Raw genomic sequence first — 23683 nt, forward strand, 5'->3', positions numbered from 1 at the left:
ATAACTGAGCCTACAAAGCCTGGAGTTTCTCCACCCAGAGAGACCCAAGGTCAGCAGTGACGCCACGTGGACTGGGCATTACTGCTGGGGTAAGGAGCCAGCCGGAGGAGCAGCCTCCCCTGCAGTTTTGGATCTTTGAGGTGAACACAGCAATGCATGGAGTGACACCCACACGCCAGCTCCCCCGCTTCGTACCCAGCTCAGTCCCAGTCCACGGTGATGCTGGATCTGCACCAGCCGTCGGCACAGCAGCACCCTTGCGATGGCTTCGGCTGAGCTGCCCACGGGGTGAAAATCCTGCTAAGTGCAGGCTGGAAAATTTAAATCATCTCCTCCCTTTCCTTACCCTCTCCATCTCTGACCTTGCCAACCCAGATTTGCCAGGCTTCAAACCACTCGTCTTAGCTGTATCATGATTTTTACGTCTCAGGTGATTTGATTTAAATAAAGGAAATTAAATCCCCAATTTTAACCATGCCCTTAGTGCTGCAATGGGAACTCCTGAGTTCAGTCAACATTCTTTTGCATTTGCGCTTTATTTTTTTAAAAACTGTTTTTGTTAAAAATGGTTGATACCCTTTGGCCACCACTCCTTGGTAACTAGGAGGAAAACACTGCTCACGCGTGCATTTTTAAAGCAATACACAGTTTAAGATTCCTGGTTGCATTTATTCTCAAGGTTCAGTTCAATCCACAACGGCGCTAGGAAATGTTGAATGATACACTTCTTAGTTAAAAAGCTCCGTGTTTTGTACTGGGACTTGGCCAGGCAGCTCCCGAAGGGAAATCAGAAATCAATCAAAAACGTATTAAAATTGCATTAAGTGTACTGAAGCCGTAAGGAAAGTGAAGTTATTCGAAACATATTTTCTATTTAAGACTAATTAGATCTCTCAAGCAGCAGCTGTATTGCCTTTGCAGAACGAAGTGCCTGGTAGGGGCAAGCGGCCAGAGCCAGGCACCCCACCAGCCCCCGAGGCAAACCCCAGAGCCACCCTCCCTGCGCTTGCAGCTCCCAACCAGACCCTTAATATTCATTAACAAAGGCGTCGATCCCACACGCTGACCCAACAGGTGCCACCAGGGACTTCTGCTCCCGCAGCATTTCTCTTACACATTAACTGTGTCTACGCCAGCTCTGTTACAGCTGCCAGTTAGATAATATGGAGCAAACAGAGTAAAAGTTAGAAAGCACAGGTCTGTGATTAAAACTTCAGGGACAACCACACGCAACAAAGAAACCATTGAGGTGAGGACGTTCTTGGGAATGAGGGGACACCAGAAGGAGGAACAGCTCACAACAGGTTTGTATGGGGCAGCATGGTGCCAGTGCTTCAGCATGTCCCTCACGTGCTTCCAAAGCCTTCAATCAATTTTAAAATTCCAGAAATGATCTCTTTCTTTCTTGCTAAGCAGCAGCTGTGTGGGCATCCTGAACAGAAGCAGCAACCAAGCCTGAGAAATGGCCTCCTGCCTTACTGCTTAAAGCCAAAACCAATGCAAGTATCGCCTACCAGCTCTGTCTCTCAAAGTCGCTACCTTGACCCTGAATAGCTACTGAAAGAGCATTTTACTTTGAGTTATTGCTGCCTGGTTAATAGAAGAATTATGAATATTGCTGAGCCAAATGTTTTCATCAAAACTGATTTTTCTTCCATGTTATTGCATCCATTTCTAATTAGAATCTCTGCAGAAAACTATTTTTGGTGAAGAATGCCAGCATTTCACACAGAAAATCCATTGTTTCCTTTAAATTCTGAAATATGCTTTAGGGTTTTATTCCATGTTTTTCTTTTGACACTTAATTATACCAACAGCGCTATTATAAATTATACCCAGCTTTTTCATTACACACCAACCAGACGATGCTTTGATCTATAAGAAAATGCATCTCAAACAGTATTAAACAGAGGCTGTCCCTTAGTTTTCTTACCAGCAAAATAACAAAGCCCGATGAAATATTATCGGGCAGTATGATTCATCGCATGCATGACCACCCTGTGATAAGGCAGTATGACACAGAAGCACTTCCCGCATCCCTCCCAAGACCTTTCATCCAACATCTCCGCATTACTCACCTCCAGGATCGCTGTGCTTGAGCATGGGTCGCTGCTGGGAACGAAACACCCATCCAGGAAGAAGGATGCTCCCGGCAAGCATCAGAGTCATGGTTTCCATTTGGATGTGCGTTTCCCTTTCCTCCAGTCAGGAAAGCAGGGTCTCTCTTCCTCCACAGCATTGCATGGCTCTGAACAAGGTTTCCCAGGCAGCTGACACAGCAGAAGTGTTTTATTTTTCCCCTCCAGGCCTCTGAAGATCCAAGGAGGAACTTCTTGTCCTACACCTAGGTCACAAACCTGGTACTACAACAGGGCAGAGGAAAAGGAGCTCTCAGATTGATTCCCCCCCCCCATTTATGCTGGAAGCCAGGATATAAACAAACTAAGGAAAACAGATTTAAATCAAATTAAAATTCATAACTTCTAGAAGCAGGTGAGGCCACACTCCATGCTAACTTCCAAAAGTGGAAGGGAAGCTCTTTGTAGAGAGGGTCAAATCAATTGAAATAGAACTTCAAAAATAAACTTTTCTGAGCACCAGGTCTGCATGCTGAACTGAGAGCACCCAAGCTGAAGCACACCCCCCCCCACTCCCAGAGCCTCACCTTTCCACCCCTTTTCCACTTCACCCCCACCCTGTAAGATACCTTCCTCCAAAACCAAGAGAGGGCTCCATGACCTTCCATTTAAAGGCCAGGGGTGCTAAGTGGTTACAGCTGCCCCAGTGGAGGTGGAGCAAGCAGGAGGTGCCCAAAGCACCTGGGTCTTCCCCAAAACTTGTGTTGGAGGCTGCTGCCTTCCCAGGCAGTGGGTGCTGCTGTGGCTGCGGTGCTGCTAGCCCTAGGCAAAGCAATGCTATTTTAGGGCAGCACTGCATGCTGCAGTGTAGATGTACCCTTCATCTGCCCCTCAACGCAGGGTATCCTGGCAGGGTGAGGATCAGGAGTGCTGGTGGCTCTGGGCTCACTGGGTTGGGTGAGGGCAGCCTGGCTATGGGCCCCCCTTCTCCTCAGCGCCCACCAGAACGAAGGCCACTACCTTCTCCTGGAGGTGAAAAGAAAGTGGCCTTGGGTATATAAAAATGTTTCTCTCCTTTTTTAGCATCCCCTGGCTTTTTGGCCCCCATCCATGCAGCAGGCAGCAGATGTCTCTGAGCTCTGTCCTGAGCAAGGCTTTGGACTTTCTCCAGCTCATCTCTGAAACCTGCTCTCAGAGCTGTATCTGAGCTCTTTTCCGGAAAACCTCCACCTTCTGGGAACTTGGAAATTCTCCAGATGTCCCTGGGCTAGAGAAGCTCAGCTCTGTCACCTGTGGGGTCACAGGGGGGACCTTACCACCTCCCACCCATCCCCACCACGGTGCAGGGGTGCTTGGACAGACACTGGGAGTTGTGGCCCAAGGATGGAAAGTGTGGCCACAGCAGATGACAAACCACCCTCCTGCCTTGGGGCTGGGGCTGCGGGTGACAGCCTGGCTCTGGGTCAGGAGCCAGCTTGGGGACATTCACATGTGGGTACCTCTGTCCTGCCAGGGTCTGGTTTGCAGCAGGGCTGTTGGCACCACTGACCTTCCTGCCTGCCCAAGCAAGGAACCCAGTTTCCACTTGTCGGCAGCAACTGCAGAGTCAGGTTGGCTTTTTGGGAGAGGAACTTGTTGCACACAGCCAAGACTCGCCTTTGCCCTGCACAAAGCCAGCAGAGAGCACTGTGGATTTAACAGTTTCTAATAAGCATTCCTGCACCCAGAAAGCCTTGATGCTGTGGTCTTTCCTGGCCGCAAAATGTCTTGCGTCAAGGTTAAAACCCACGACTGACAGCATACTGCCCTGACACCTCCACCAGCTCTTGTCAATAGAAATTTTTTTTCACAGACTTTTCAGCAAAGCATCCTTCCTTTCAGCACACCAAAACCCCTCCTTGGGGCTGTGGCACCGTGGGAAAGCCACAGTGTGCTGCTGCCGCAGCTTTAGCATCAGAGATCTGTGCAAGAGGCAAAGAAAGGAGAGTGGGATTGCCCATGGGAAGCCCTGCGGTGGATGTCCCCTCTGTGGGTGCACCCCTCTCCTCAGACATTGCATTTCCAACATGTCAGATACGGCAAGGTGAGACATGGATGTTGCTTCTGCAGAGAAATTTCTCTACTGGATAAATGCCTTCGGTGTCCTCCTGCTGCTGCCAGGAGCGAAGCCAGGCTCTGCTCAGAGGAACTGCACGAGTTATTTCTAAATCCAAGAGGGAAGGTGTCGACTTGTGGTTGTCTTCTGAGGTCAAAAGAGAGCACAAATCATCCTATAAATTGACAACCGAGTCAGAGCACATTAAATAAATACCTGCCTATTAGTTCAACTCCGAGTTTCCACAAGAGCTTGAAGGGGAAATAGCTTTTCCTTGATAAACAATGAGCCACTGTCTTCCTGGCCAGGTCATTCCTCCTGATAATAGTGGAATGTCTTAGGCTAAAAATTTAAATTAATTTGGGGATGATCCTCCAAGTATCATTCTTTAAAGGGACTATTATTATTGCACATTGGAAGAGAGCCCATTTCAGTGAACATGCCCCGTTAGCAGTGATTTATCTGCACTGCCACGTTTTTTCATTAATCTTCATGTCAAATTCATTTTTCTCTCCTGCGTGGCCAAGAGGTTCGCATTTCCAATCAGCACTGGGTGCTCCCCAGGATGACAAATACCTGCATGGCCCACGCCAGCAAAACTACCCGGCAGACCTCGGGAGGAGCAAAGGTGCAGCCGTGGGAAAGCAGCAGCCCACGCTCGTCCTGCTGTCACTGCATGAAGCCAGCAGCCTCATCAGGCTCCTCACTTTGAGGACCAAGCAAATATTTAACAAGTTCCCCTTACACTGTACCAGAGTTCATTATCCGGTCTCCTGAGCTCCTTCAGTCAGAAATATCCTCTAATTGATGTGATTTGGCACTCGGCCATAGAGTTAAATTGATTTGTAGACCAGCGGGAGACGGCAGATGCCCTTTACACTTGAGAAAAGTGGCATGTGGCTTTGTTTACTGCCTGCTGCCAGGGGATGCCGCGGCAAGAGATGCCTTTTAGGAGTGCGGGAAGGCGGTCTGCCTCCTCGGCATTCTCTCACCGCAGCCCCTGTTAGGTGACAAGGTGTGACTGCCACCCATGAGCACCTGGGGACCACTCCAACCATGAAGTTCACCCTCCCTCCTTGACCCCCGGGAAGCTGGTGCACAGGGTGAGAGAAATGGGGCATTCCCTTCTCTAAAACCAGGGCAAGATGCACGAGGTATCTCCATGTTCTCTTTTGAGGGGTGCCCCAACACAGGCTCCCATCTCAGGGCTGGCATCGATCTTTCTGCTGGGTCATGGAGAGTTGCCTCTGCTCATGGAAGGACAGGAGGAGTAGGGACAACCTGCCTGCTCCTGGGGCACGGGGAGGGCGGCAGCTGCAGGCTGCAACCTGCTGGGGTTTATTTCCAGGAACTCATCGTGCTGCAACGTACGGGTTGAACTCCAGAGTCTGCACAGATTTTCCTCCTGAGATGCAGGAGTTTAGTGCTGAGCCTTCTTGGTCACCATCAGTTGTTTGCTGGTGGGTTGTTGGGGTTTTTTTGGACAGTACGATTTCTGTTTTCACTATTTGAAAAGGTTGTTAGTTTGTCTGGTACTTTTTTGTTTTGCTTTCCTGCTGCTTTCAGTCGTATTGATTATCACATCTGCAAATCGCTTTGTTACAAATTAGTTTAGGGCATAGCCATGTAACTCCCTTTTACTCAGCATGGTCTACAAGTTTTTAGCATCCATATGCAACTTGCCTTCAAGATTTTACCTCCAGCATATTAACACTGTGAAAAAAAGAAGCCAGCACGAATCTTAGCTGTTATCATCAACCTAGTACTCTGAATATTTAAGTTTACTTGAAAGCCTCTTTTTATAATTATGAAAATAATATTAATATAGTAGAAAAGTTAAGAATCTCACTTTCAATCATTCTGAGAATTTTGAGATAGCATTGAGATCCTCTTGTTATCGCACCAGCGAGCCACATTCATCTTTAAGATATTTATTGATAATTAAAACCAATAAGATTCCAATCACTCATACAAAAATAATAGATCTGAATAAAGCAGCATGACTGTTAGAGGTGGGGGGAGAGATCCTCCTCCTCGGATGTCACTTTCCTCCAGTCATTATGGATCTGACAGGGCTGGAAGGATTTTTCCCGAGCACTGGCCAAATCCCACGCGGAAGCCGTTGCCCTGGCAGTAACCTAGGGCCAGAAAACAACAGAGAGCTTGTTCTGTAAGGACAGCAGGATTTTACTGGGAACAAAAGTAAATGAAGGCATAAACAGACCAAAACCAAGTGGAAACATTTCAGAAATGCAATGAGCGGTAAAAAAAAGAACACCTGGAAGAGTTCAAGTAACCCAGGAATATAAAAAAAAGAAAAAAAAAGCACAAAATGTTAAACACAGCAATATGCAAGTTCAGTGAATTGATCAAAGAGCAAACAAGATGTGCAGTATTTCTGTTTTCAAACCTAACCTGCATCATCATCGATCTAACTGGCAAGCTGATTCACTACCTGGCCCAGCCTTGCAATTAATAAAGTAAATCTGGATTCTCTTTCTGCAGCGTTAGGACATCGGGATGCTTATAGCCAGAAAGACGATCATTAAACCCCTCAAACAGCAGGACTAACCCTTGCAGAATCTGTTTTGCTCGCTAAAATCAAGTAGTTTAGTTCCGTAAGAAACTCAGCATCTGACTCAAAATATTCGTTTATCCTCTGTTATATAAAGGGACATTGAAGCTCTGCTGACTGCTGCTGAAGTTACCGGCCTGTGACAACATCTCTAACCACAGGACGATTCAATCTCTCCCTGCTCCTGCATGACGGGAGGGGTGACATTAGGACGGAGATGCTGCAGCGATGCTGCCACGGGCCAGCCGAGCCGCTCCAGACACAGCATCCATTAGCAAAGCTGCAGATGAAGGGGACACAGCTGGGGGCTTCTGGCCCATCTGGGAAGACTATTCTGGGAAGAAACAGCTGAGGAGACCTACTGTAGCTCTCCACTACAACAACTGATCAAAGGAAGGACACAAGCGGCATATGCTGTATTTTAAGGACTGATTTCATAGTTAGAGATGGATTTTCCTAAAATAATGGAATACATCATCTTCCCTGCATGTGATAAAAACCAGCTGCCTTTGAGAAGCCAAGAGGGAGCTGAGCAGAACAGACCATAACCCTAATTCCCACCCTCAGCACGGAGCAGTGCAAACCTCCTCCGAGGAAGAGGAGGATGGGCGGGCTCAGGCTGCAGGGCAGCCAAAGTTATGGCAGCACGAGGACAGACCCTGCCAGCTCTAACCCACAGCGCAGCTCTCACAGCCAGGCTGAGATGAAGCTTTTCCAAGGACAGCGGTGTCTGTGAGTGCTGGTGTATATCTGTCCCCGTATCTGCCAGGTAACCCTCATTCCTAAGCAATTCTTGAGTAAGAGACTTCCTCTAAGGCTCAGCTGAGTTTCCATTTGTCTCATTAGGCTTCATTGCCAGCTTTCCTTTGAGCGCTGGCTTATTATTTCAGTCCAGTTTAGTTATCTCCGCTGTCAACTATGATTTAGAGCAGCACCAAGGAGCAGCACATTTAACAAAGCCAGCTCTGTGCTGCCCGCAGCATGGGCCTGAGCTGAGCGCTAAGGAGCTACAGAGAGATTTTTGCAGCCAGCTGCAGCGCACCATCGGCAAACCTTCCCTCGCAATGCTCCCTCCCCAGGACACGCTTCTTGGGAAAAATATATTTCTCTCATTTTATGCGTTAGGGCTCTCAAATAGCTCCCACAAGGGGAACAAGAACACAAAGTTGAAATAGGAGACTAGAAATTATGGGTTGGGCACTTGGCAAGAGCTAATGGCACAGCCTCGGGAGAGGATGCAATAGCACGAGCCCGGCCTCGAGGGTGCCTGAACGCACCGGACCTGCCGTACATCACTAAATAGGAGCAGATCCCAAACTGTCCCAGCAGACGGCCCCAGCAGCACCTGGCTTTCGGGAATGGCCCGATGCCCTGATCGCTACAACCACAAACTGTTGCTAGTGTAAAACAGCACAGCAGACCGAGTAACATGAGACTGTCCCGCTGGGGCAGCCGTGCCTTCACCCAGGTTAACAACCACGCCACCATGACATCTTTAAAGATTAAAGACTTTCAGGATTTAAAGTATTCATTTAAGTAACACAGCTTGTTCTGGGCAGGAAGAACAACATGGGTCATGGTCTAGTCCCGTTTGTCCCTCAGCCTGTCACCTCGTGCCAGCAGCTCCCAAGCTGCAAGGTGCTCATTGCCAATATGGATGTCGGCATGTAATTCCAGAGGGACGTTCATAATACCTAACTGTACCTTAATTTAGGGCTCCTGGCATATTACTGGAGGGAGATTTGCAACTCTGGAGGGCAATGTGGTACTCTGAATTGCTGGAGGAGTGTGTCTCTGCACTGAATGTATAGGAAACCTACGGAGAGCTGCATCGGATGCCTACAACTTGCAGCGTGAGTAGTCGCTGGGTTGTTGGGAGGCTGAAGGGTGTCAGAGGTATCGGGGGCTCCTCGGTTTCATCACCTACAGCTTTCTCCAGTACATCTCAGTCTCCAGTTGTCTCAGTATCTTCCTCTGCAAAACTGGCAGCACCTCACAGAAACACTATTTCCAAAGTTACTGCCCGGGCTGCCAGACAGGAGGCACTGGGCTCCGCCTGCAGCACTACCAAAACTGCTTATAGAGCCGTCACCCGGAGGCTGGAACACATCCATATCTGGGGGGAGCAGGGGGGGGGTCATCACAGGAAAGGTCTTGGGGTTTGTTAAAAAGCTTTCTGAAAAAAATGAGAAATTTTAGACTGTTTTGGCAAAAATCCTAGAAGTCCTGGTTGGATTAAGCAGGCACAGTCACGCTGACACATACCAGCATCAGACCTTCGTGTCCTTCAGGTTGCTGCATAGGCATCAGTCACTCACATTTTCTCTGCCCTAAGTCACGTTTGTAAGTGTTTTCTCATCGCTTGAGCTGTTTTGCTCTCTGCACAGACTACCGCTGATCACATCAGCAGGATGGAGTTGCTCAGAGCCAGGTGTGGCACTGGCTGGGTCTCATCTGATGATGCACAACATCCCACGAGATATTCTAAAAATTCAGTAGGCGACGTAGCAAAGATGTAAGCAGGCTTGAATCAAAAGTTTCTCATGGCTGTTCTTGCCAAATATTTGCCACCTCAAAGCCATAGAGGGGTTGACAAGATGAGAGGAAAGGAAAAAAATAGATTTGCTTTGCACTAGTCTTTGGATTAAAAAGAAGTAGGAGTGGAATTTAGATCACAAAACATCATGGTGGATTTTAATTCATAAAATCCTTAGTTTCTCAAGATGAAAATTAAAACCATGGCCCAGCATGAAACTGCTCTCAAGCACAGCCCTTTTCAGAGGGGAGCTGCTCAGCTGTTCTAGCAGGCTTCATGCTGTTTCCCACATATTTGATTTGCAACACACTTAATTGAATATGCCCATGTTACAAATGAAATAGTATTTGCAAAATAACTTGTTTCAGCATTTGCCAAGCTCTGCTCCACATGCAAACTTGGACTGTGGTGGCAACAGCACGTCAACTACTTCTAGTCCCAGGATAATTTTGCCCGTAAAGGCAAACCTACCCCCATCATCCCCCTAGTGCTCACGCACATAGCAAGATCATTAACTGCTTAGCAAAGCAGATAATCTAATCCAGAAAGCATTTATTGCAGGGAAATTTCTATCCACCTGCTTTTGCCTCCTGACGGGTAGGATGGAAACAACCGTGCTTGCGTGGCGGGTACGTACAGAACAGCCCGCCTCCCCGCCAGGCACTTCCACTGCTGGGGTCAATCTATAGAAACACGTCCTCGGTGCAGCGCAGGAGCAGCTGTTCGCCCATTACCTGTCAAAATGATTTCGTCTCCATCCTGTAGGAATTTACGAGACTGTCCGCTGCCAAGAGGGATTTCTTTTGTTCCGTTCCAGGACAGCTCCAGCATGGAGCCAAAGCTCTCCGGCTCCTGCAGCAAGAGTTCATAAACAAATAAATAGCTTTTTAGTATCTGTCCTACTGTTAAGCTACTTGCTGCTGGAAGTAGACACACAAGTACGTTAGCTCTATAGAACGGAGTTTTGCTGTTGATTTAATTCATGGATACATTGACTTGTTTTCCTGCCTTTGCATTTTAATTGTTTGCTCGCTATAAGCAGTCATGTTTACAGCCGATATCTGGAGCGTTTAACATAGTGCTAAACCCTGTAAAAGTAGTTTGGGTCTGCCGCAGCAAGAATGGAAACACGTCGAGGGCACTTCTACAAATCCAGTGCTTTTATGTAGTCACGTTTCAGAGTTTTATTTACATTTTGTTCTTCAGAAAAGCGAAGCTGGCAAAGGTTTGTAAGTCTTTGGTGTCAATGTGCAGCACAGTAAGTTTAGAGGAAGCAAAAAGCACTTCGGAAATGCTCAAAGTGGAAGTATAGGTATCCCAGCTTGGAAACAACTTACCCTAGGCTGTCTTTCAGGCGGCATGAACAGGATTTATATTTGATGTTTTCAGAAACTGTCAGTACCTTACCATACATTGCAACAGCTGTGCATGTGGCAGTACAAGGGGAAGTAGCTTGTGAAGTTAGTTCCAGATACGTAGCATCAGAGAAACTAGAAGTTATACCCATGCACCTTGTACATTCTTAGAAACAACAAAGATGCATTTCATAGAGCATAAATAGGCCATGTGGATGTTTGTGCATGGAAATTAATTTGCATCTGTAGTAAAACAGTAGTTCTTAGGGAAAGGAACATGGGAGAGATTAAAAACCAAAAAACGGTAACAACAGAAACACCACTTCTCAGTGCAATTTTGGGAATACCCAAGCATCAACCCAAAGTGCTTAGGGAAGAACTGCAGATATTTTCATGGTTGCTCAAATCAAACAGGGCTTAGACCCAAAGCCCTGCTCGGTTGGTTTTGCATTGCTGACCAGTTCTCAGTGACTATCGTTATTTAAACGCTTACGGGTCCACTGATTGTTCCGGATGCCAGGAGATCTCCAGGTCTGAGGTTGCACCCGTTGATCGAGTGATGAGCCAGCTGCTGTTTCATGGTCCAGTACATGTGCTGGAGGAAGGAGGAAGAGGAGGCTAAAGCAATGAGGGACAAACCACTTGGGCATGCCATTCGCCTATGCAGAGCATAGTGCACTCGCAGGGTGATGCTGGTAAGAGTGTCCCTAAAGAAAAGTTTCCTTACTTAATCAGGAGCCTTCAGCCACCTAAAAGCAACCTCCACAGTTACTTAGTGCTGCGTTCTCAGTAGGTACTGTGGCCTGACTGATTGCTTTCTAAATGATGACCAGGAGCTGCTATGTGCATATAAAACACATACTTAAACATGTAATTTAGTCCTTTAAAATTTCTCTTCTTTCAGCTGGATGTCATTTCTCTTCTTCTTCTTCCTCTTTAAGGCCAGCACTGCTAACCCAGGATCCATGATTAGGTCCAGTATTTTAATGAGTTTATACAAAAATCTCCTTATTACTGATTTGCTGACTACTGATTTACTGATTGAGGTAATTACTACGCAAAGAACCAAACGTGAACATAAAATTGATAGAGAAATCCTGCAGCTGGTACATATACCTCCTGGCTTCAATCAGCCCGTAGGCACAGACCCCCCGCGCTGCCCGCAGAGGGGCTGGGGCAGACCCGGGCTCGGCACGGTGTCGCAGCGGCAAGTCTGCAACTGAATCACCAGCTGCAACTGCAAAGCTGTATCGCCCCTCGGCACAGCGAGAGGCAGTTCCCTTTGCCTGCGAGCCCTCCGCTCTCACCGCTCCCTGCCAAATGAGCACACAACTTGGGATGCTCTGAGCACGCTAAGCTGGGCAGCGGAAGGAGCTGCCCCCTTCTTCAGTGCTCCAGCATTCAGGTGTTTCCATCTCAGTAGAGGGATGAACTATCAGCACCCTCCACTCTTCTCCCTCTGTCCCCGACACAAACGCACGCCAGGCTTGATCTTCAGCTAATGCAAAAGTCAGTGTTTGAAATTGCCTAAGGCAGGAGCTGGTGGCATCAGCAAGATTTCAAACAAATAAAACATACGGGAGTCTTACCTTGAAATTGGATCTGCATATAGTAGTTGGTGTGCTCATTCCTTCTCCTGTGGAAAATAAAAAATAAGAAACAGGGAAGCAATTTGTTTGTGTTGGATGAATGATGTTGGAGTCTTTTGATTTTACAGATGGATAGAGACTTCTTTTATCATTGTAATCCCCAGCAGGAAACAAGTAATAACATTTTCTATTCCGATACAAAGGCCAGCGTTTCACAGAAAACAAGCGTGCGGGTGGCACTGGGGTAGTATCAAGGTGCACACTTCCTACTCTCTGCTCTACTAAAGGACCAACACCTGGACCTACCAGTCAGCAGGACCTTGAGCTGGGGGTCTGAGCTGGGTTAACATCTGAATCTGACGTACATCTGCTCTTTCCATGCCCTGCCTACATCTGCCCGTGCAGGCAGACCTCCTCATCATAAGCTGGTCATCTGGGAGGTGTTCCCTCCTTGACACATTGCTGCACGGCCAACAGGGAGCATGAAGAGCACAAAGAGCTTTGCCTCTTGCTCTGACAGAGGCAGTCTGGGCAAAGATGGGAAAGGAGGACCACAGAGCCAAGAGCAAATTGTCTGAAATACATGGTGGTTCTGCATCCCTTAACGGGCAATTTCAGCTTTAGAACCCACTCAGCATTTCCGTACCTTTAATAGCAACAAAGAGCTTGATGTCGAAAGTGTAGGGTTCTGTATCCTGAAGGTAGGGCAGCGGCTTGGGATCCTAAAAGCATATAAAAGGCACCACAGTCTAAACACACAGAAAGGAAAAATTCCACGAGCCACCCCAGTGACTTTTTGTTGAACCAGGCTGTGCCGCACACCCCATTTACTTCATTGTTGTTACCGCTCTGATTATTGCTTTTCTTGCTCTCGTGCACACGCTTTTAAAGATTTTTCAGAACAGATGTGATATCCATACAATCTGATTCCTTTTTCTGCATGTGGGCTCCCAAAGCCCTTTCCATCATTACGGTGTGGATGTTAACCCGAAACAAATACAGCGCTAGCACACCTTTGCTCTGTGCCTGCATCGAGAGGATGGCGAGTTCTCAGCAGGACCCTTTATTGTGTTTTTCCATTTCAACTAAATCTCTGCATAACGCAGACAACTGGAAATGCTTGAACAAAGTGTTTTGGCTTGAGTCCACTCTCTCCACTGCTTGCTGGATGCCAAGGGCTACCAAACACTAACAAGAAGCTCTGTGATCAGTTTATTTTCCAGGTATGTTAAAGGAGATGATTTTTCTGCCCTGCTCAAGCAAGCAGGATGACAGCTCAGGGCACCATGTGCCAGCACCAGTGACATCAGTGAACATTTGAACTCAGAGAACCCAGGGTGCCTTCATATGTTTGCAAGCAGGATCACACTTGTAAACTCTATGAAGGAATTGTCTGGCATTGCTACAGCTCAGTGACTTCTACTGACGGGACCTACCAGTTCTACTGAGATTTTCCTAGCACTGCTTTTCCTTTATTTCAACCCTTTCTCTTGCTAACCTGGACAGGGTTTGGCAACACGAATGGCATGAGAGCGTCCATGGTGACAACCCAAGGAGAGATGGTTGTGCCAAAGCTCTTGCTCAGGAACGGACCCAGAGGAACGTATTCCCATTTCTGGATGTCACGGGCTAGGAAGAGAAAATTCAAAGCAATGCTGTTAAACCTATCCTAGGAGTTGCACAGCCAGCACACATGTGAAAGAGTAACATGGATTGGAAATGTTCTCACCACCCTTTTCTAGACATTGTGCCCAAATTCTGATTTAAACCCATCCCTTTCAGATCCTAAAACCAATTTTCTTAGACCTAGAATCTAGATCTTAGCTAGATTAAGGAAGAAAAGTCAGCAATAATTAAAACAAGTCAGGCCACCCTCATATAAGCAGTATTTTTATCCCCAGTTTAGTTAATGCTTTTACACCCAGCTAATGGTCCATGCCAGTTGTAGGGCCAATTTCAACTAGTTAAATCTACACAGACACTGAAGGATTTGCGATTGCCAAATTCTTTTCTTCCTCCTGACACTGACATCAATCTGCTGTTGGAATCAGCATCCTTAGGGCTGCTCCATCCCTGCCCAGAAGAAACTAGACTGGTATTAGCTCTTTCGTAAGTAAATAAATCTTCATTAGGCAGCAATTTCTGGTTCTACTGATTGATGGAAGATGGATTGAGATAGAGCGTGAGAAATGCAGACAGCATTTCATTTCCATCCCTTTCAACCATACCTAGTGGTTTCCATGATCACTATTCTACTATTAAAATAACTAATTTAACCCTATCTAAGGTTTCCCGTGACGCTGTAACCCCCTCTCCAGGCAGACTCTCGCAGCACCGATTACCGCTCCAGTCATTCATAAGGACCATCCCAAAGATGTGCTCCTGGGCTCTGCTGACAGGAATCGGCTCCCCATAGTTGTTTCCAGGACCTACAAAGAATGCCTGAAATTGAAAAGTGAAATGTTGATTAAGGAAGTTTTTGGAACTAAAAATCTTTACTGCACAGAGGGTTACACGCACAAGCAACAGAGGCTGGACAGGATGGGATTTTGCATCATCTCCCATACACAATTAGACAAAACCCACAGCCTGCTCCCTCTTTCTTCCCCTCCATGAAGCTGCCAGGCTTGAAATACTTAAGAGCACCATGTTGCCAAGAGACAGGCATTAAACAAGGGCATGATGTTGTCAAAACGCAGGAGCAAAAATGGTCCCTCCTAATTACAGTCCAGATGCGGAACAGGTTTGCCCACTGAAGAGACTCTGTTTGCTGCAGACAGCGGACAGGAATGAGTTTAAAGTCATCCGAGGGGATGCGGAACGCGACTGGAGCCTGTCATGATGGTGGGGAAGAGGTGGCAGGTGGAGAAATGTGCTCACTAACTAAAACAGGTCATAAACTGGGTGCCTGCACTTGCTCCCTTAGAAAATGTTCAGCCTGAGCATGTGTGACGTGGTTTAGCCCCAGCCGGTAGCTGGGTGCCACGCACCGCTCGCTCACCCCTCCCCCGGCGGGCTGAGGAGGAGAATGGAAAAACAGCGGCAAAGCCTCGCGGGTTGGGATAAGGGCAGGTTACTGGGACAGCAAGGGAGAGGGAAACAATCAACAACAGTGCTGATAACAGATATTCACAATGGGTGATAACAAAGAACAATTTACCGATCCGAGGACCGACCGGACGCTCAGCCTGTCCCGGAGCCACCCCGAACCCCCCCTGCCCGACCGGCCCCCTTTATGGTGAGCGTGATGTCACAGGGTATGGAATAGCCCCCGGCCAGCTTGGCTCACCTGTCCTGGCTCTTTGTGAAATTAACTCTGTCCTTGCCAGAACCAGGACAATGTGGCAGAGAAATCTACAGGGAATCTCAGTTGTCTCTTTCCACCAACAATATGGAAGTTTTTTCTCCCAAAGCCTCGTCAGCCTAAATCCGCTCTCGCAGCAGCCAGCAGTAAAACTCAGGCTGCAGAGCAGAGGTATGGCAGCACTTCATGTACCCCACTTTATGGGGCTGCCTCCTTACTTTACAGCATTTTTCTGCAAAGCATACAGCATTAAAGGCTTTCAGTTCATTTTTAGTACCATTTTCCTTAATATTAGACTTATTCCACTTTTTTTTTTTTTAGTGGGGAGAGATGGGGAATAAATCATATAAAAATACATATAAATCATATAAATCACGATGAACAATCCTATAAACTCCTCCCTTCTGGACCACATAAGCCACAAGAAGATGCACCTTCCAGGGATGTTTTGTTACAACACCCTCAGCACAGGTTTCATCTTTCCAGCCAGAAAGATGAGAAGTTTGAATTGCACTTCCAGGAACTCACGGCTTCCTCTGCTCTAGACTCAAGGCGCAGACAGTCTGTATTTCCCAAATCCCCAGCGTCCATTAAAAGATCCTGGCTGCCGTGCAGAGGTAACCGCTAACCAGATAACAGGCTGATAAAAAGAATTATGCCTGCCTGCTTCCAGACTGCTGCACTGGTGCTCAGATTTGGCCAGACGAGCTGTTTCCAGCCTGAAAGCTGTATTAGCAAACTACTCAATGAGCTAACGCACCCTGCAAGCCATGAGAAGGAAAGGTTTCCCCCATAGAAATTGTAATTACTTGCTGCACAGACTGCTCAGAGGGAAACACAGGAATGGACCTTATGAGATTCATTTTAGAAGCAGCTAAACTTACCTTTTCTTCCCTTTTTCTATTTTAATATTTTTCAAGTGGTAGTGGAAAAAAAGCCCATCTTACCATTTCTAACTCGATATCCAGACGCTTACAAGCACCAAACACTGGCGGTTTATCTGTGGGTAGAAGAACAAGTATTTTACGACAGGGAGACAGGTAGGGAAATAAAAGTAACAGCTAGAAGAAACAGAACGGCTGATGCTGCCTGGCATGCAAACACAAGATGGACTTAACTCAGGGCTTTTTTCATGCCCTGACCCCAGGCTGGGCTCTAGACAAGGCTTCCCAGATCCGTCCTCTCCACTGCTCTGTGAAGTGGAGGAAAAATAAAAAATAAGAAGCCACATTAAAAACCTACCATGAACTCACCATTGTCAGGTCTCATTTGCCCCACAGGTCTCCGGATGGGTGTCCCAGACACCACAACGGACGATGCCCGGCCGTGATAACCGACAGGCAAGTGTAACCTTGTGAAAGAGCATCACAGAGCGCGAGTTAGCTGTGTATCCATCGCCATCCAGAGCAGCTGTTTGGGGTGGAACCACCACGGGGGTGCGAGGCGAGAGCTCCGCGTAGATGGGCATGGACATTTGCACCTTACTTGCTCTGAGATAAAAATGTGACCAAACTATAATCCAAAGCCATGTAGCTGTGTAAATGCGCTTCTGTGCCACTGCTCCACTTAATGCCTTGGAACTTAAACCCTGCTGTCCTGTCACTCAGCAAAACCCAATTTCTTAGGTAGATCTGTCTTTGAACCAGAGAGCTGCATTGTGTTTGGTGTGGCTGCTGCAGTGAAATGCAGTGCAGACTCGGCTAAGGCTGGGGAAATGTGGTTTTCAGTTCTGTTATTGAACTCTTGACAGTACAGATTCTCATCCGCTATGAACTGACATCAGTATTTTGCTGAAAGATTACTCAGATCTTAAAAAAATTATACCTATGTACAGATAAGCATGCAAAATAATGCTGCACCAGAGAAAAACCTGAACTACCCACCAGTTAGGCATCAAAGCGTTCTCCTTCCCCCTGAACATGATCCCGACGTTTGTGGCATGTTGGCGTGAAGAATAGAAGTCAGTGTAATCTCCTGAGTGGAAAGAAACCCACAAAATAGGGATCAACAGTAGGAAAGTCCCTCGTCTGCTGGGGCCAGAGCACAAAGTACACTGCTGGCAATGTAAAGAGCAGAAAAGGAGACAGCAAGAGTGCTAAGCAGAGGCACGTAGCAACATTTAATATTATTAGTACGGGGATGTAGTTAATAGCGTAAAGGTGGTGACTAGCACAGATCACCTATAAAATTATGCATACACAGCTGGCGGGTTTTTTTAATAATCCAGCAGAGAAGGGGGAGAAAAAGCACAAGGACATAAAGCAGCAGCCGGCTTTCAGAGGCGAACCCAGTCCCGCTGCTCTTTTCGTCGTGCCGGTGGTACCCAGGAGGAGGGAACCGGCTCGTCCTCAGGACATCTGCTGCCCTCTGCTGCCATCCCTGGCAAACAGCTCCCCACCTTGCGGATTAATGGCAAATCCGAGGGTTTGGGGGAAAAAACCTCCACTTGGGAGGGGGCATTTATGTTCCGTTGTTTTGCAAGCTCGGTAAGTTATCTCGCAGCCCCAGCAGAGGATATAGCCAGTGTTTGCTCTCAGGACAAGCACGAATCAAGCACAGAACAGAGCCGAACATAAGTGTGGTGGAAACCTAAATAACTTGTAGCTGCGTGCTACAGCCAATGCCATGCTGCCAGGCAGCGCTCTCACTCACAGCACTCAGGGGTGCTAGGAGCCAGCAACGTCCTAGACGAGACATATTCGACCTGAAACTATTTGCAGGAAGGTATCACGTCTATGGAAACTCGTCATGGTTCCTCTGGGCCAGGCGAGACGTTGTCCCAAACCAGGGCTGTGCCCCGCGAGAGCCAAAAGCTCGGCGGGAGCAGGGCTTGGCCGGGGAACGGGCAAGTTCCTGTCCCTGCTCCTGTGAAGGTCACACCCCTCAAGTGGTTTTGGGTCCAAATATAAATTTCTGTTAAAAACAGGAAAATGTTTATGTATCTATATGGACACATTCACTCCGAAGCAGTTCTTGGGCTCATGGGAGTGGAGGGAAGATTTGGGATGCGGAGTAATATATTGTCTGGGAGCGGAGACTCATGGTTATTTATGAGGCCATGCCGGAGGATCTGCCTTGCAAAACTTTAGAAGATCTGAATTATTTTCTGATGGCAAACGGGGAAAATGTTGGAAAATGAACAAGTGTTTCTTCCCTGGCTCTAGTCACAAAGGCCTTAGGTGATGCCAATCTGATGACAAGAGTTATATGGCACCAGACAGCCCTGATTTACTGAAAAAATGCATCCAGGAATTTTCTGGCTGCTATTGAGCTTCCCCAGGCTTTTATTCTTATGCCACAGACAGCACCTACCTTTCATTACGTACAATAATCTACTTCTGGCTCCTGCGAACCCCATTCCCTGTCACAGCTATGATCTGTCTGTCTGAGCAAGCTGGAAATAAAGTGGCTTCTCCGGGCGGGAGCAAAGGGCAGCGCTGAGCAGCCCTTGGCTGCAGGAGACTCACCGATGCGGGCGGGCAGGTGCATCGTCGCAGAAGCCTGAGGTACAAATGCTCTGAAATGAAAAACAACAACTTCAGCTCTCGGAAAACTTGCAGCTCTCACCCGTGAGTGGTTTATAAGCATGTAAAGGGCTGACTCTTTCTCCTAGCTCCTTCCTTAATTTATTCTGCAAAGCCTTGCAGCAAAAAAACCTTGCAGAAAAAGCAAGACGACTGCACAAGCTGCTGTTACTGGGATGGTTACGACCGAAAGGAGCATCCGTCGGGGTGCGAGCAGGAAGGGAGGCACACTTGAGGGGAGCCAGCTGGTTTCCCAAGGGGCACGGAGAAACACCCCATGCCCACCGCTGAGCAGGTCACCACTGCCTCTGCTGCGTGGAAGGGATGATTTTATGGGACGCGGTGCTTGGGGTGCCCGATTCGAGCTGCTGGGCCTGCTCAGGGAAGGTCCCTGTGTCAAGCAGCGGCTCAACCCCTCTCCTACATCACCCCGCAAGACAGGGAGGAATGGCTCCCGCTCGCTGCCGGGGCAGGCAGTTGTAGTGTTTAAAGCATCACTCTGGACAAAGAAGGTGGTGTGTGATTAATGGACAGACACGTTTGCCATCAGCACAGCACGGAGCGGGGCACAGTCCTCCTCTCCCACTCCTACGCCAGTGCAGTGCCCCGTATCTGAAGCCAATTTGCGACAAGAGATTCGGGTTTGGCAAAGTCAGGCGGTTCCTGAGGAGCAATTGGAGGGGTCTCCCCACGCCAGCAGACGCTCCAGGCGGGACGGGCAGGGCAGTGCTGGGGGAGGCAGGAGAGGTGGAGTGGAGACCCTTGCAGCCATGTCTTCATCAAAGAGGGGACGTGGCCAGAGCACCAGGCTGTCCCCTCGCCTGCTCGCCCAGCCCAGCCCAGCCCAGGGCAGAGCTCAGAGTTCCCAAGCGCAGGAGACACCCCGGATCTGTGGGCAGTTATAGGATTAATCAGAGACACAATTAAGAACGGGAAGCTCTCAATATGCCCAAACCCCAGTTAATTCCCATGTAGGTGGCAGGTGGCCACGTTCTGACCTTCAATTTTGGTGCCTTGGATCACCGCGTGATGCGGGTGACACAGGGCACAGCCGAAAGGTTGCCGTGCCCGCAGCGACCCCCCGCTCCCTCACCTCCTCCGCAGCTCCGCGTTGTCCCTCAGGGCCGGCTCGCCGGCTGACAGCAGCTTCTGGAGACAAGCCCTCGCCTCCGTCCAGGCCGCCCGGCCCAGCCCCATGAAGGCGTTCAGGGTAGGCTGACAGGCGACACAGAGAGGTGGGGGGCGGATAAAAGACCTCATTTTGCTTAACCTTCGCATGCATGGAAGATGTCCTGCACTTCCATCCCGTTGCTGAATGCCTGCCGGCCGGGGTTACGTGGTAGTGGCTGCCCAGATTTTGCCTGTCCTCCCTGTTCATAACTGCCTGCACTCCTGTCCTCCCACCACAAGTCCTCTGAAGCAGGACCTGCTGCGTGGCTGCATCGTGCCCGTCCTACACACTACTTCAGCCCTTAGCGGCTTTGGTATCGCAGCTAGCTGTAACCAGAGGTCAGCTGTATTTCCCTCTACCCTTAATGCAACCTCCCTGTCATTAGAATCCCACCTGATGCCGTGCCACGAAGTGTTGAAGGCACAAGCAGGACTGAAGTAATGTTTAGGCTTTGTGTCAGACCCCTGCATTGCCAAAGTCTGATTAAACTTTCAGTGAAAATGTCCTTTGGACTCCCAATGCCTCTGCTCTCCTTGCTATCGCAGGTGTGATGAGTTTTCCCTGGAAGCAGAGCCCGCCTGATGACACATTTCCAGTTCATGTTCATTATCTCACCACAAGTTACTAAAATCCCTTATGGAATATTTCTAAAATGTGCGTGGAAAGACTCTGATAAATACCTGGTCAAAGACATGCTGATGTTTGGCAAGAGCTGGTCCATTGAACAGATGTTTAATGACACTGAGATCCAAAATCTGGTCTCCAATCGCTACCCCGAGCCTGTGCCTAGGCTGCAAAGCAGCGAGAAGAGGGGGAGGAAAAGAAGAAGAGTTTATGCTTGTAGTAGCCACAAATCCTCCAAAAAGGGCATGGGGGAAGATGGCGACCACAGAGAGTTTAATCCATCAGGGACAAGGGTCTGGTATCACAGCAACTCACCATTAAAAGCTAGCCGATGAGACTGCCTGCTGAAAAATGTTAGGACCTAGAGGCAGAGCATCACTGTGGACGTCCTGCAGACCTTGAGGGGCAGGAGAGAGCCTTCTCCTCATCCCCAGCTTTTGGGAAAGGATAGGAATAGAAGCAGAGGTTTCCTTCCCTGCTCTTTACCCCCCAGAAGTCTTTGCCCACCCCTCATTAATGACAAGCCTTGCAGAATAAGCCCATACATCTGAAATATGCTGTGAAAGAGGGAAATGTTATTCCTCCTTCTACAGGTGGGGAACTGAAGCATACACATGCTATGGGCGGGATTGATCTCATCCCTGTAACCACGTAATCGGAGGGAAAAATACGCATCTCTGCACCACAGTTCCTCCCCAGAAGATGAAGGGTGCTCTGGGCTCCACTGATGATTATCGGGAACGCAGCGCATCTTGCACAGCCACGTTATTTCTGTACCACGTCAAACGAGGCTGCCCTACGCAACCCATCCTCGTGCCATGCGAGGACCCCACGGCTTGCACGCAAACCCTAGTCTAGATCCTCGCTACAGGAACAGCTTCCCTCACGGAGGGTAGATGGCGGCTGCGTTCGCCGGGCAGATGCAACCCAAGACACAAAGACCCCGTTCATCCGCCGCGGCTCTCGCAGGGCCGGCGCCAGGCGCGTGCGGAGCCCGCGGTGACGGCAGGGGAGCAGCACGGACGATCCCAGTGCAGCTCTGCTGCAGCTGTACGGGGAGGGGGGGTATAAAAACGCTGCAGCGTTCAAAGACAAATTTCAATTATTCATGTCTTTAGGCAAATAAAGACCAACTAGTTATAGTCATTATGAAAACCAGCTTACCAAAAGGGAATAATCATCTATGAAAATCCATGCTATTAAACCTATTTTTTAACCTTTAATTTCTAAACAAGATTCCAAATGCGATAATAAGTATTTATTCAGCAAACATTCCTGCAGTAGAAAACTAAAGGTCACATCAGGTTAATCTGTAACTGGAATAGTCAGGAATGACATCAGCTACTTTAGCTTGAAATCATTAAAACATTGGGCTACTTTTAGACATTATTTTCCTAAATAATTTCTGTAAGTCCTTGCCTGTCTTTTCATAGGGTCTGAGGGAAGATGTTTTCTTCAGAGAACAGTTACTGGAGAAGGTGGAAAAATAATCCCCACTAGCTAGATAACAACGCACGCATCTAGGAAAAGATTAAACAAACCATCTCAGTTTTATCTTTGGAAATACCAGATCAGAAAACACAATCTTCTGGTTTAAATTCTTTTTTAAAAAAAAAAACCTGCACGGATAAGTTGAGACAGCAGAAACCAGGAGATAATCATGAAGTTTCCGCAAGCAATGATAAATAAATCCTCCGCTTTTTCCTTCCAGGCTGCGGCTCTTGGCTCGTTTCCCTTTCTGCAGGGGGGCACATCTCCGGGGCTCCATCCCACCAGGCTCCCGCAGGTGTGAGGTCCAGCCTGGCTGGGCTCAGTTCTCAGGAAAAGGGGAATTGGGAGCTACCTCCTTGGAAGAAAGGTTGAACCACACTTTCTTATGTGATCATAAAATACAAGGCCTGAAGCTGGCTGAATCCATAGCCTTTGGGCACAGCTTTAAACGTAACACACGTTTAGATGTTTAACGCAGCATTGCATAAACGTATGCCAAATAAAACACAACAGGTCAGCTGCAAAGACAGAAATGAAACTCGCATTTTGTGCCCTGGTTTAATGCTTTTGCAGCCACCAAAGCAGCTCGCCACGACCAGGCTCTTAACAGAGCAGACGATGACATTGGCTTGCAAATCCGGTGTTTTCAGTACAGGCATCACTTTTCCTGCACGTCAGTTTGCGCTGTGCAAGAGGGACCGGACGCTACAGAATTAACGGTAGAAGAAATAAATATCTAATGTGGTTTCTTAAGGGTGACAGTGTGATTACACTCAGTCACAGAGAAAATGTGGGACTGAGTTAAAAAGTCAGTGTAAACTGTGATGTCCCTCTTAGAGTGAAAGGATCTAGCACAGATTTAATGATTTCACAGTCCAGAAGTACAAACACTATGGTATGTATTAGCCAAAGTACTTCTCGTAAGTATTAACGCTTTTCATTTCTTCTGTGCAATCTCAAAGAAGCCGCCATCAGAATAACCCCATTAAGAAAAAAGCCAATGCAGCAGCTACGGTTTTGCTGTCAAATCAGAAAGGCTGTGCAAACATCTCAGGCCAGGAAGTTTTCCTTTATCTCAGGTTGCCGGGAATTTCTGCTCTTATTCATAACCTCTGAGCAATTACACACCCCAAGGACATAGTTTACTATTACTTACCTCCTCCTTAGTGGAGAAAACCCCATAGGGGAGATTTTGTAGAGGAAAATCCGAGTCCCTGTCTACCTGGATGAAAGACATGCTGAGCGCCGCGCAGTTCCTGCTGACGGACAAGAGCCCCCTCCTCCCGAGGTGCTGTGCGCCTTCCTAGGAGGAAGATCCTCTCCAGATGTTGTAACCCAGAG

General features: G+C 48.0%; 1 protein-coding gene across 1 annotated transcript; it reads right to left on the reverse strand.

Annotated features, from left to right (window-relative positions):
* Positions 1-6088: 6088 nt before the first annotated feature.
* On the reverse strand, positions 6089-23683 carry FAH (fumarylacetoacetate hydrolase). The gene is made up of 14 exons (XM_054836325.1): positions 23499-23683; positions 20908-21018; positions 20150-20271; positions 19000-19049; positions 17416-17506; positions 16786-16883; positions 16480-16532; positions 14571-14670; positions 13727-13857; positions 12875-12950; positions 12229-12275; positions 11133-11234; positions 10019-10136; positions 6089-6311 (listed from the first exon to the last, which is right to left on the reverse strand). Exons 1-14 carry the CDS (start codon positions 23577-23579, stop codon positions 6232-6234), a joined length of 1260 nt encoding a protein of 419 aa, XP_054692300.1. The 5' UTR covers positions 23580-23683; the 3' UTR covers positions 6089-6231.

Source organism: Grus americana, chromosome 10, assembly GCF_028858705.1.
Source record: "Grus americana isolate bGruAme1 chromosome 10, bGruAme1.mat, whole genome shotgun sequence".
Lineage (NCBI taxonomy): Eukaryota > Metazoa > Chordata > Aves > Gruiformes > Gruidae > Grus > Grus americana.

Coding starts and splice junctions, on each gene's coding strand:
- FAH (XM_054836325.1), bottom strand. CDS start 23,579: ATGTCTTTCATCCAGGTAGACAGGGACTCGGATTTTCCTCTACAAAAT. Junction 14,671..16,479: donor TGGATATCGAGTTAGAAATG/GTAAGATGGGCT, acceptor TTTCAATTTCAG/GCATTCTTTGTAGGTCCTGG. Junction 12,276..12,874: donor GCTCTTTGTTGCTATTAAAG/GTACGGAAATGC, acceptor TATTTTCCACAG/GAGAAGGAATGAGCACACCA.